Below are 13,609 nucleotides of genomic sequence, written 5' to 3'. Positions count from 1 at the left end.
AAAATGTCGTGCTCAACTATATTATGTATGTTTATGTTCAAGAATAAGATCAGTGATGTTTATGGCAAGATGATGAAATATTTTATTCATGCATGCATGTACACATATATGTATTAGTATGATTATGTGTTGCATTATTTTTAACATTGCTATAAAGGGTTAGATATGTTGAGCCCCTAGGCTCACTACGCTTATATGGTGCAGGTGAGTCAGTTGACTATTATGTTGCTCCTACCGGTGGCAAGGACGTATGAGCGATCTGGCAGTGGACCCCGTGACCGTCGCATTGAGTCTTAGCATGTTAGAGTACTTAGAGAATTTATAAAACATGTTTCGTATTTTTTTTTCAGTTTCCAGTGTTTGAGAGAAATAATTTTTATATTGTTTCCGCATTTAAGATTTATGGATTTTTACTTAGATATTATTATTATTTTATTTAGCACGACATGAGATTTTCAATGGTTTAATGTTATTATTTATTTAAGCTTTTATTTTAAGAATTTTATTTATTATCAGTATTTTAATGTTGATACATATATGTATGGGCATATATGTATAGTAATATTTTTAGTTATATTTAAAAAAAAAAAAAAAGTTTTTCCACATTTTATTAGTAATAGGTGTTTCAATGTATGTTTTGAAAATTAATACTTTTGAATGAATAAGATTTCAAATCGTCCTATAATATTATTTTTTTTGTTATAACTAAATTTAAAATAGTTATTTTAAAAAATTATCAAACCGTTCGTGTTTTTATAAGTTTTTGCGATTTTTTTTTTAAAAAAATCAAACTATCAGAATACACCTCTAAGAAAACCCTAGCTAAACCAACCCAATATAAATAATTATTCCGAAAATACTAATAATAATAATAATTTTATTTTTCTAAAAAAAATTGATATTTTCCCTTTATGTCAAATTCCGGTGCCAAAAATTAATTAAAAAACTTGGGAGTTGGTGAATAGTGACTGATTCCCCGACGGCGCCACCCTACTCCACGGCGGCAATGGCCAGCCTCACCACCACCTATTTCGCTTATCTCAAGCAATCCCCTTCTCTACAAATTTCATCTCCCAAAACCAAAGGCTACAGCTTTAACTTCGCCACCACACACCACGCGCTGTCGTATTCTTCTGCGGGAATAGCCAATGGAACTTCCCAAATTACATCTGCGTCCCTTGTGGATTCATTTTCCCACAAAAGAACTGCCGATCCAATCATTGTTATCGATAATTACGATAGCTTCACATATAACCTCTGCCAGGTGGGTTCTCGGTATTTTAAACTAATTCATTCAGTTAAGTAGAGATTTCTCCAATATGGCGTCAGATTTTCTTTTGTTCATTGTGTTTCTGTCGGATTTTTCAGTACATGGGAGAGCTGGGATGTGTATTTGAGGTGTATAGAAATGACGAGCTCACCGTTGATGAGCTAAAAGGGTAAGGAGTTTTATCATTGAATGGTTATGTTCGGTGATCTTTGTTTGCTTCTTGGTGTATTCGATTCCTAGGAGACATTTGATTGATAACATTGATAAATTTCTTAATACCTGTAGAACTTCTGTTCTTTGGTTGTGTCTTTTAGAAATTTATCATAGCAATTAAAAAAAAATTAGGTGGGACTTGCAGGATGTAATGATGATAATATGACTTGTTTTTATTTGTGTGCAAAATACATTGGAAGTGGGATTGTTTATAATACAGGACTAGTTAATAGCTGACTATTGTTTCTTTCTCGCAGGAAAAATCCCAGAGGTGTGTTAATATCACCTGGACCTGGTAAGAATTTGTTGCTGTTTGTGTAACTCGTGAATGGTTGTGCATCTTACGACTTCTTCTATTTTTTTCTACAAATTAGGTACACCTCAAGATTCAGGCATATCGCTGCAGACAGTGTTGGAGCTTGGACCTACGGTGCCTCTATTTGGTGTCTGTATGGGACTACAGTGCATGGGGGAAGCGTTCGGAGGTGATTTTCAGTATATGTGATGTATTTACATCATTTGTTGTTCTTTCGTGGCATTGCTACACCAACCTTTTTCTTGCTTTATGTTCAAATAGAAGTATATGATATGTGAGCAATTTATATGGAATATAAAGATGAAAATCAAGTGAATCCAAAACTGAATTCGTTACTGAACATGATACAAAATTAATCATGTGCAGAAGTTTGAAATACAAGAACCACTTAGCAGGATCAGGTTTCTTGATTATTGCATCTTAACTATGAAGCATAAACTAAACCACCTTATTGCTGCAAAACCTTAATCTTGTATTATTTTGTACACACGGCTGTGCACTGGAAGTGTGACACTACCATGCTACACTTGTCACTTTCTGTAACACTCATGTTCTTTATTCTCAATACCTATTCATTGTTAGGCTAGAGTTTCCTGTTTTTCCCCATGATCCCTAACCCTTCAATCTTGCCCCCAAATGCATCTAGTTTAGAAAATTGAGTAGTAAATAAGACACCATCTTATAGCATAATCAAACCAGACAGATGAACATTTCAGCGCAAATAATAAATAATTTTAATACAAATGTGGATTTATGTGCCTCATTCTCCTTTAATCTTGACTGCCTGGAGTTTGTGTTGTGCAAGAATAATGATGGAATGGAAAGTAAAAAAAAGCAGTTGATCTAGTCAAATATGATTATCCCTGCTAAGAAATCCTTCCACTTTTGAGAAATACCTTTGGGTGCCAAAAAATTCCAGTCCACTCGGCCACATACCTAAATTATCATGCAAATAGACTTGTACGTGATAGAAAGGATTTTTCTATTCAAGGCTTGGTTCTCCAAATAGTCTATCCCTACCTATGCACTTTTTAAGAAAAGGAATTTAGTTTTCTATAATATTTGAAAGTTGTAGATGAAAATTTGGCCTCTTCAACTTCCATGTTCCATAAGACATGTCCCTTTGTGTTTTAGACTTGGTTTCGAGCAACATTTGAAATATGTACCTGATCCTTGCCTTTGAGGGGTTATTGATGCAATTTTTTTTTTGAAAATGTTCCGAAACAGGAATGACGTTTGTTCCTAATTCCTTGCAATCAATGTCAGTTTTTTGACTAGAAATTACCATTAGGAAAGCTCTCAAACTTATGTTATCTTGAAGCTTATGAAGCATAATGTCTCACCTTTTGTGTTTTTCTGCATATGATCAGGGCTAAAATCTTCTTTCTTTCATTTTTACTCTAAATGGATCTCTCTGTTTACAGGGAAAATTGTTCGATCTCCTTATGGTGTTGTGCATGGAAAAAGTTCTCTCGTGTACTACAATGAAGGTGGGGAAGATGGCTTGTTTGCTGGCTTACCGAAGTAAGTTTCTGTTGACTGTCTATCAAATTTCACTCTTGAAGTGCTCCACAACGTGCTCATTTTCCCAAATCAGCTAGTAACGAAAAATTGTTGGTACCAGTATTCTTCTTCACCTAATAAACTCAGTATTAGCATCATCTGATATTTTTTTAATTCAAAGTTGTTGTTTGACATTATTTTTGTTTCCAGCCCTTTCACTGCTGGTAGATATCATAGCCTGGTGATTGAGAAGGAAAGCTTTCCTAGTGATGTCCTTGAGATAACTGCATGGACAGAAGATGGATTAGTAATGGCTGCTCGTCACAAAGTACATAGGCACATACAGGTAGTTTTACTCGGCTATGTTTGGGGAATTTCGATTCCAGGCACCTCATTTTTGTCAGTTTGCTGCTTTTGTTGTTCTTCAATAATTGAAGCACCCTTTTTCAATATAAAGATTTGCAACATATGTATGCTTACCTTTCTTTTTGTCTACTTTTTTGGTGGTTTAATTTAGACCAGCAAAAAGCAATTTATTTCCATGATTTCATGTCTTTATTTTGAAATGGAACATTTTGTGGGAGTTGGAGGGAGGAAAGTGTTTCCAATGAAGGATTTATTCGTGAGAATTTGCATGGGTAATTGGTATATAAAACAAAAAACTGGAGTGATTTATTTGGATGTGTCAATTATGGGGTGTGTGTGGTGGCGCGTGCACATTCTTTTCATAGAAGGTAGATGAATGCATTACGGTTGCATAACATTGTTATCAGAAAGTTGTGGTGTGTCAAAGAGTATTTCGGCAACAGTGGTGTGTCGGAGAGTATTTCGGCAACCATGGTATGTCAATATATTACGTAGGTGTTTCTCACTCATTCATACTATAGAGCTGTAGATAACAAGAAATAAATCACATTATTTCAATTCTTTTCCAATGATGTAATGGGCATTTTTATTAATCTTTTTTCTTGATTATTGTAGGGAGTTCAATTCCACCCAGAAAGTATAATCACAGCCGAAGGTAAGACCATAGTTCAAAATTTTATCAAATTGATGGAGAGAAAGGAGGCTGAATCCAAGAAACTAGAATCTTAAAATATTTTAAGATTTTTATTAGGTCAGTCTGATCGTATCTTTAGGAAAACTGTTTCATAACATTGATTTAATTCAAGTTTTTGTAATTCCGGGAAACGTGAAAAGCTCCTTTGGATTATGTATTTCTGGTCGCTTTTCGGGTGTATTTGGATTGATTAATTAATTGGGATCATGAAATTCATGATAACAAATTCCCAATCCAAATTTGTTGCTCTTGTTCGGATGAATTTAAAAGCCACTTCCTATCCATTTAAGCAGTTTCGTTATTGATTATGATAATATGATGTATGAAATGATTCTGATCCATTGATTTTAAATTCAAGTTTGAAATCTCTCCGGGGGAAAAAAGTTGGGGTTAATTTATGTGTAGATGAAGTGTATGATCCGACTATTGCCTAGAATTCAGCATGTGCGATTCACTTCCGCTCTCATCTCCAACCAAGTTTGGATATAAATGGCCCCTGACCACCGATTCATTTGCTTTTACTCCAATTTTTTTGGAACCATATTCCATTTCACCAATTGCTTTGTATATTGTTTCATTTTCTATGAAAGTATATTTTAAGGGTCATATTTCAAATATTTGAAATGAAAATTATGCCAAAAATAAGATAAAGATGGAATTCATTGATGAATAACAAAACATAGATAACGAGATTATATATAGATGATAAAAGATGTATACATCACCAAGAAAAATAGGCAAATAATCAAACGAAAGATACCAAAAATTTAAGAGCAATAAAAGGTTTTTTTAAAAAAAAATTGGAATAATGTATTCATGGACATAATTAGCTATATTTATCCATTGTCATACCACAGATGCGTTTCAAAAATTTAAGCTGTTCTCGTGTATGAAACACGTGCTATTTTCTGTTATGTTATATATAAAAATGTGAACTAAGAACCAAAAATTATAAGTAACATATATCAGGACAATTGTTGAAGCATGCTAACTTGAAAAAATTCAAATCCAGAAAATAACTATTGGTTGTAAAATTACTGTTGGAAATATATATTACCACGAGTCCTTGAAAGATTCACGAAAATCACTTTGAAGGAGAAGGAATTCGTGAGGAGCTCAGCTTACCACATATAAACATTTACTTGATTTGCTCGATCGTATCATTTATGGGTGATTGAGACATGTCATTGTTGGAAAAAGACGTCCACAAGTATAATTGTTAAATGATTTTATAAATCGTTTGTTTAAAAGTTTTTATATAATGTTTTAAAAATTGTTTCAAGAATAAATATTCGTTAGGATAACAATTATATATATAAAAAGTTACAATTAAAAATAGTAGAATTTATTTTTCATTATTGCTTTCAATTCTAAAAACATCATAAAATGAATCTCAATTTTTTTTAAAATTATACTTGAACAACATTATTTATATTTTTAAGAAACGTTTTTACAAAAATTTTGTTCAAACAAATACTTTAAGCTTATAACTTATAAAACAATAAAAATATTTTTAAAGTAATAGTTCAAATGAACCCCTAAGTTCTTGGCCCTTGGGTATGATTTGAATATGGACATCATGGTGTGTTGGTGCCTTGCACCGGGTCTAATGCATGCGACATACATACGATGGAATTATCTTAAGAGCATGTTTTGTTGCAGAAGTCAGAAGATTTAAAACAAATTTTTTTTTAAAAAAAAAGATCTTTTCTTAAAAATTATAGTGTTTGGTTACAAAAACGGTTTTGAAAAAGTAATTTAAAAGTGCTTTTATAGAAACTATAATTTATAGTTTCCTTTTTTTCCCCTTCTAATAAAAATAAAAACAAAAAATATTTTCAACATTTATTCAAATATTAAAACCGCTTTTGCTTTTTTTAATAAGAAACACTTAAAAAACTAAATTTATTTAAAAGTTTTTTAATAAAATTATAACTTATGTATGTATTTAAACTGACTTGAAATTATATAAACAGTAACAACAATTCAGCTTCTTCAAATTTAAGATTTAAGAAAAAGTAATAGCTTGTTTGACAAAAAACAATTTGATTTGATTTTTAAAAAAAAAAATTAATATATTTTAGTATTATATGATCGGATCACAAATAAAATTGATCGATCATCATCATCCCATCAGCTCATTTAGACAAAGCGAATGCATTTTGTTTAGTTTGACATTAATAAATTCACATTATTAATTGGTCTGTACCATGGCCATTGGCCAACCCCATTGATTTGCTTTTTAATGTATATTTAATTTAACTATCAAAATGTTACTTTTTTTTTTAATCTATTGATAACCACTCTCCACTCATTTGCGAAATTGTTACATTTATAAAATAATAATTAGTAACTAATTAATTTTTAAAAATATCATTTTTTAAATTTGTTCCTTACATTATTTTCATGTTCCTTAAAAAAATTGACAATATAAGCACAGCCGACACTGGTTAAATTTTCGAACTAAAGCATTAACCTATAAATTATATGTAAACCATACTAAACAATCCATGCGTGATAGGTCAGTCCAACAAGCTGCTGGCAGTGTGAAAAATAGGTCACTAACTCAAACCTGAATCTAGTTAAAGCTTCCTTTTTTTGTTGTATGTGACGGTGCGGATGGTGCCATGGTGGTTAAGATCAAAGCTTGACTTTTAGCTCTACTGATGAGTCCACTGCCACTCAGGTACAATAATTGGGGGGAAAAAAAAAGAAAAAAAAATATGTTTTTGTTAAATAATGGAATCTTTAGCAACAAACGTTATTAAACCCATGAATTCTTTGTGATATTATGTTGGAATTTGGCCAATTGTTGGTTTATACAGCTCAATTCATTGGTCATTTTCCCTGTTTTCTTGGGCACACAATGCATGTGCTTGTCAGCTGTGCTTGCTATAACTGTAGAGCTGACTCTTTTTTGTGTTATTTTTTAAATTTTCTAGAAATCTCAGAACATTTTAGGAATTTGTGATTATGTATTCTGTCAGATTTATAAATTATAATATCTTCATAAATGCCTGCATATGTTTTTCATTGGTAGACAAAGTCCACTGTTCATTCGCCTGTTAATAAATTCCACGATAATTGAAAAGGAAGACATTTTAAGGATTTTGATTTCTGGGTTTTGTTTCTTTTCATCTTTTTGAAAAGCCCTTTTACTGAATTGGGTGATGGGTTATTTAACACACTCAGTTTCATGTGTAATTGGGCTTTTTTGGTTGTTATTTTTTGTGGGAAAATGTTACTGTCTTTTAAATATTGATCAAGAAAATGATAGGATCAAACAGTTACCTGGGGAGCCATCAAATGTTGGATTCAATCAGTATTCTGGTTATGTAACTGTAAATCAACAGGCAGGGAGAGCACTATTTTATTGGTTGACCGAGGTACCTACAGATAGAGGCCCTGATTCGAGGCCATTGGTTTTGTGGCTTAATGGAGGGCCTGGTTGTTCTTCTATAGGTTATGGAGCTTCAGAAGAAATCGGGCCTTTTCGGATCAATTCTGATGGAAAAACCCTTTATCTCAATCCTTACTCTTGGAATTATTGTATGTAGGATCTTGATGTGAAATTTTAATTATTTTGGTGTTAATGTAATTCTGATTTCCTAGATTGTTTTAATTTGCTTTGGCAGTGGCAAATTTGCTTTTCTTAGAGTCTCCTGCTGGTGTTGGGTTCTCATATTCAAATACTTCATCGGATTTGTATACTGCCGGTGATAATAGGACAGGTAAATATCTCAGGAATCTGAAATTTTGATTCTGAAGAATGCTGTTCTTACCTGGCAATGGAAATATGTTTCTTTTTATGCTGTGATACGTGAAATACATCTGAGTGCAATTGCAACTTGTAGGATGTTTGAGATTGTACCAAGAACTATCACTGACAGTAAAATGACATCATAATTCTCATCTTTTATACAATGTAACTGCCAAAATCAAGTGTCATATAGGCATCCATTATTGGTTGCTTCCTAATAATCATTCTTCTGACAACGGCACGAATTTGTAACTCATGGGAATTGCATATGAGATAATGGCTATGATTCAGGTTTTGGGACATGGTATTTGTTGTTTTATCAAATTTCATAGCTGATTGAATTTGTACAATTCAATAGTTTTCTATTGTATTGCATCTCAAGTGCCACGTTTAAATGTAACCAAACAGGGCAGCAGTTTGCTACCCAACATTGCTTAAAAACTTCCTGTCCCAAGTAAATCCGAGTGATTCTGTGCATGATTTAACGGTGCAAAATGCATCTGGTGTATATAGATAGCACTGTGCACCACAGAAAGAACCATGTCCTTCTTTAGCATCTGCTTTTGTTTTGAATTCTTGGTTTTGAATGTCTTGGATTGGTGTAATGAATTTGTAGCTGAAGATGCATATGTTTTCCTGCTCAACTGGTTTGAAAGATTTCCCCAGTACAAGTATAGAGAGTTTTACATTGCTGGAGAAAGCTATGCAGGTTTGAACTGTGCTGTCTTTTCGAAAACACAAGTCAATGATAAGAAACAGTTAGTCAATGAACAGCAGACACATTAATCCTGGCCTTTCCGCTCTTCTTTTCAGGGCATTATGTTCCTCAATTATCTCAAATGGTGTATGAAAGAAACAAGGGAGTTCAAAATCCAGTGATCAATTTCAAGGGATTCCTGGTACTAGATTTTATAAGTTTACACAATATTGAGATCAAATTTTAGTCACAACAGTTCAATATTAGAAGCATTGGCTTATTCTTTATGTTTTGAAACGTTACTCATTAGGTGGGAAATGCTGTCACTGATGATTACCATGACTATTTCGGCACATTTGAGTATTGGTGGACTCATGGTTTAATTTCGGATTCAACTTACAAAATGCTACGCATAACATGTGACTTAGGATCCGCGACTCATCCTTCGACAGAGTGCCTTAAATATCTTGATATCTCGGATAAAGAGATGGGGAACATTGACCCCTACAGCATTTATACTCTCCCTTGCAATGGGACTTCTTCACTTAATCGCCGAAGGAGCCACTATGTAAGTAACCATATTCTAGAACACATTTTAAATTGCATAAATTTACATGCGATGCACATGTGAAGCTGTGTATCAAACATGTATTAAGCCATAACTTCCTTGTCATAAAAACCTTTTCTTGATTGTACTGGTCAACTACTGAAACCGAACAAAAAATTTTCATTGAACTTTAAGTAGTTTAAAAAATATATCGAAGAGAGCGCATCATGAAGAACAATATTTACGTGGTTAACGGCCATGGCAGCATGCTTTCATGACACGATGCAAAATGGCTAAAACTTTATCATATCTGATAATTTAGATTACAATCGTCGTGTTTTTATATAGGTTAAATGTATTGAGTAAATATAATAAAAGATCTTTTACATTATTAAATATATAAATCATATAGAAAGTGCATCTTATTTTTAATAAAATAACTTCCGCTTTCATGATATATGCCTTAAATTTCTAATGATTGTTGAGTGTTATTTTTTGTCCTTTCCAATCATTTTCTCTTTTCTTTTATAGCCATGGATGTGGAGAGGATATGATCCATGCACCGAAAAGTATGCCAAAGTTTACTACAATCTCCCTGATGTTCAAAAGGCATTTCATGCTAATGTGACGGGGGTTTCCTATCCATGGAAAGCATGCAGGTGATCTTATAACTCTGATCTCTGCCTATGTGCTAATGTACAAAAATCGCGACCATAATATGAATAAGATTTCTTCAATTTGCAGTGATATAGTTGGTAATTATTGGGCAGATTCTCCTCTATCCATGCTTCCTATTTATCAAGAACTTATAGCTGCTGGCCTTAGGATCTGGGTATTCAGGTACAAAATCCAGTTTCTTCTCCATTTCTGAATCTTAGTTTCCCTTCATGTCTGATTTTAGATATTTTATGTCTCATGCAATGACGGCCCATAATTTATACGCATTAACTTAATGAATTGAAAGCGTGAAATATATTATTCTAAAAAAACTTTGTGTGAAATATATCTGCTTGTCTGTCCTTTGTAAAGGATGAATTATTGATGACCATTTGTTGTCTCCACATTCAGTGGTGATACTGATTCAGTGGTTCCTGTCACCGCAACTCGTTATTCAATCGATGCTTTGAAGCTTCCGATGGTTAGAAGTTGGTACCCGTGGTATGATAAAGGAAATGTAAGTGAGTAGAAATTATCAAACTTTGGGCACTCTTTGTTTTGTTTGTGTATCAAGTTATAGACTTTTGTACAATATAGGAAGCCTTTTATGCATACATAGATGAATTTTATCATGTACTAGTTTCTAAAATCTAGTTCTGTCTCCCTCCCTGAGATTTCTTAGTTTGCATTTTACAAATAGAGTTTTGTACACCCTGCTTCTTCACATATTTTATTATGGTTTTGCCTGAATATTTCGATTACTTGTATACATCCTCTAAAAACACAATTCCACATGGTACTGACCCTTTCGAAACACAGGTAGTTCTATCCTGAGAATTGGCATTATGTAGATTTGACTCGATATCGTTGTGTTTCTTCTGCTATATTGTAATGCAGGTTGGTGGATGGAGCCAAGTGTACAAAGGATTGACATTAGTGACTGTAACTGGAGCTGGACATGAAGTCCCTCTTCATCGTCCGCGACAAGCTTTCATTCTTTTCAGATCATTTTTAGAGAACAAGCCTATGCCTACCTGAATTAGGGAGGTTTTTTCAACAACTTATCGATCAACTTACACCCTCATTAGAAGTTTCTTGAAATATTGTCAATAAGAAATAGGAAAAGAATTAAAATTTTATTCAAATTTCTTGTTTTCCATTGATCCAATAATAGTCACATTCAAATCCATACATTAGGGTGAACATGTTAATGTTGAGGTATATGGCTCATGTAATATGCACAGGCTTTATCGTATAGAGCTGAATTCTTTTCAGCATCTTTCATTTGTATTTGCAAGCTGTAAGTAATGACTCTAGTAGACTTCACACCAAAATGCAGTAAAGAAGGACATGGTTCGACCACCATCCACGAGGTGGTCGGTTCAACGCCGCCCGAGTGCATCCCGACTTGATGGCAGCCTATTTCCCAACTGGGAGGCAAAGGACTGAACTTAATAGCAATATTCAAATTCATTATTGATGGTCACTCGTAGTCAAAGTACACACGTTGCATGTGTAAAAATTTGACGATATATCCAAGATGCAGAAATTCGAAGTTGTGTTTATTAGATTACTTATCTTGCCAAAAGATACGAGGCATATTTATGAAATTTTAAAAATAGTTTTGGTACATGTGCTATAAATTATCGGTGGACCGTGTTTTTTTTTTCAACGAGTGTGTGGTTAAGAGAGTTTAACACAGAAAGTGACTTTAATTTAGGGGTGTTCATATTTCGGATAAAACCGAAAAACCGAAAATCCAAATCGGAAAAATCAAAGATCGAATCGAATCGAAAATCGTATTTTATAATTCTGATATAAATATTAAAACCGAAGTTTATTTGGTTCGGTTTTGGATTATATATGTCAAAACCGAGCCGACCGAAAAAACCGAAATTGAAATTGATTGTTCTTTATATAATTTTTAGTTGATTGTTTTTTTTTTAAAGTTATTTAAACTTTATTTTTAAAGTTTTTACTAAGAAATCATGTAAAAAACATATTATATTTTACAATGTATTTATATTATTAATTTTAATAATTGTATCAAAATCGGAATAATCATATCAAAATTTGTGTTGTTTTCTTTAAAATATTATAAGAATGTGGTTCGATGTTTGTCCTTGTATTTTTTGTTTTTTTTTTGTTTCTTCACTATATGACTATAACTTTATTGTGTTATGTATTATTAATGATCAAACCGACCAAACCGAATCGTATAAACCGGTTCATTATAGTACAAAAACAGTACCGAACCGAAGTAGAACGGTTTGACTTCGGATTACATTTTTTATAAATCGAAAACCAGAAAACCAAACCGAAATTAAACGAATTAAAACCGAACCAACCTATAAACACCCCTACTTCAATTGCCAATAGTTTACCGTCCAAAATGTATAATATTGTGTTTAAAATAATTTTGCTACATTGTGGAGGGTTTTTTCTATTAACCAAGTTTTTGATATTGCTATTTATTATTAGGATTTAACCTAAAAGTTGAGAGAGCGACGTAAAACCCAAATATAAAAATGTAATAATAATAATAGAAGACATAATTCAGATTTTTCTAACCATGAAAAAATTGGTTCAATCGAAACGAAGCACGGAATTTTGAGAACGCCCTTGGGTTCAGTTTACAGTACTAGACAGTCCAAGCCCATTAAGTTTTCAAAAATACCCAACCATTTCATCCAAGCCCATTTTACCCTTCAGGCCCAAGTCCAACCATTAAGTTTCCCTCCATTTCTTCATTAAGCGGGAGTTTCTTATATCTTACTTGAATTCATTCTCCGGCGGAATCATTTCACTCAAGCGGATTCAGAAATTTGTCAGAAGTGAAGGGAAATAGCCGCCCCAAGGTAAGAATCGATGTTTTTTTTTTTTTTCGTTGTTAAACTATGTTCGAGAGAATGAGAATCCACCTCTGTAAGCAGATTTTTCATGTAATGTGCGGGATTTGAATTTTTTTCTTCGTTTCCGAGATCTTTAGTTTTGTCGGTGAAGCAATCGCGATTTCTCGGTCCTTTCTTCGTAAGTAGATTATTTTTTCATGGTGGAAATTGGATTTTTTTCCTCGACTTGGTAGTTGGTAGTAGGTATTAGTGAGAATTGTTCTTATTTTGCGATGATAATGTGTGATACGGATGTGGTTTTGTAACCCAATGTGTGACTTCTTGTGCGCATAAGATTTTCTAAATCGATTACGAAGTATTGATTTTCGAAATGTTTCAACAGATGGACGAGGAATAGCTCGCATTGATTCTCGTGGCATCACTAGAAATTATCACTAGTTGTGTCATATTTCCGGCTATGGCTGTAGATGCTCATAGACAACTAACGCAACAGCGTAACTGTAATATCGATGGAAGGGTTGTGAGATGTGGTGAGGGAGATAGAATACCTAGAGATATCTCGTTCTTGCGACGGATTGTGGACATTGGAGATGTTGAGTGTGTAAAAAATTTGGGGATGAGTAGGAATGCATATGCGCGTCTCTGTTACTTGGTAGAGCATGTTGGAGGTTGTTAGGTGAAAGTCAAAGAATACATGCAGCAAACTTTTTTTGACTAGGCTGCTTTTGTGGAAA

The 13,609-nt window shown here is 33.2% G+C and overlaps 2 protein-coding genes across 3 annotated transcripts; both read left to right on the top strand.

The window, feature by feature from the left end:
- Nucleotides 1-928: 928 nt before the first annotated feature.
- LOC140866914 (anthranilate synthase beta subunit 2, chloroplastic-like) lies at nucleotides 929-4,635 on the top strand. The gene is made up of 7 exons (XM_073271979.1): nucleotides 929-1,264; nucleotides 1,369-1,439; nucleotides 1,741-1,778; nucleotides 1,858-1,968; nucleotides 3,224-3,323; nucleotides 3,513-3,648; nucleotides 4,284-4,635. The coding sequence occupies exons 1-7, from the start codon at nucleotides 1,007-1,009 to the stop codon at nucleotides 4,395-4,397; spliced, it is 828 nt and encodes a 275-aa protein (XP_073128080.1). The 5' UTR covers nucleotides 929-1,006; the 3' UTR covers nucleotides 4,398-4,635.
- Nucleotides 4,636-6,929: 2,294 nt separating this feature from the next.
- Nucleotides 6,930-11,297, top strand: LOC140866913 (serine carboxypeptidase-like 26). Of its 2 annotated transcripts, none has more exons than XM_073271978.1 (9): nucleotides 6,930-7,911; nucleotides 7,998-8,093; nucleotides 8,739-8,831; nucleotides 8,936-9,021; nucleotides 9,130-9,387; nucleotides 9,898-10,025; nucleotides 10,111-10,206; nucleotides 10,435-10,544; nucleotides 10,921-11,297. In XM_073271978.1, the coding sequence occupies exons 1-9, from the start codon at nucleotides 7,533-7,535 to the stop codon at nucleotides 10,983-10,985; spliced, it is 1,311 nt and encodes a 436-aa protein (XP_073128079.1). In that variant the 5' UTR covers nucleotides 6,930-7,532; the 3' UTR covers nucleotides 10,986-11,297. The 2 variants fall into 2 exon arrangements, with proteins under 2 accessions (XP_073128079.1, XP_073128078.1); XM_073271977.1 differs by having other exon boundaries at nucleotides 6,939-7,911; nucleotides 10,435-10,540.
- Nucleotides 11,298-13,609: the final 2,312 nt, after the last annotated feature.

Source organism: Henckelia pumila, chromosome 4 (assembly GCF_033568475.1).
Source record: "Henckelia pumila isolate YLH828 chromosome 4, ASM3356847v2, whole genome shotgun sequence".
NCBI classification, from domain to species: domain Eukaryota; kingdom Viridiplantae; phylum Streptophyta; class Magnoliopsida; order Lamiales; family Gesneriaceae; genus Henckelia; species Henckelia pumila.
Note: the sequence above shows the minus strand (reverse complement) of the source record. Positions and strands in the feature narration are given on the sequence as shown.

What these genes read in the sequence shown, in the direction of transcription:
- LOC140866914 (XM_073271979.1), top strand. Translation starts at nt 1,007, where the DNA reads ATGGCCAGCCTCACCACCACCTATTTCGCTTATCTCAAGCAATCCCCT. An exon ending in TTGTTTGCTGGCTTACCGAA is followed by an intron (nt 3,324 to 3,512) that starts GTAAGTTTCTGT and finishes TTTTGTTTCCAG; the next exon opens with CCCTTTCACTGCTGGTAGAT. An exon ending in AAGTACATAGGCACATACAG is followed by an intron (nt 3,649 to 4,283) that starts GTAGTTTTACTC and finishes TGATTATTGTAG; the next exon opens with GGAGTTCAATTCCACCCAGA.
- LOC140866913 (XM_073271977.1), top strand. Translation starts at nt 7,533, where the DNA reads ATGGGTTATTTAACACACTCAGTTTCATGTGTAATTGGGCTTTTTTGG. An exon ending in TATCCATGGAAAGCATGCAG is followed by an intron (nt 10,026 to 10,110) that starts GTGATCTTATAA and finishes TTCAATTTGCAG; the next exon opens with TGATATAGTTGGTAATTATT. An exon ending in CGTGGTATGATAAAGGAAAT is followed by an intron (nt 10,541 to 10,920) that starts GTAAGTGAGTAG and finishes ATTGTAATGCAG; the next exon opens with GTTGGTGGATGGAGCCAAGT.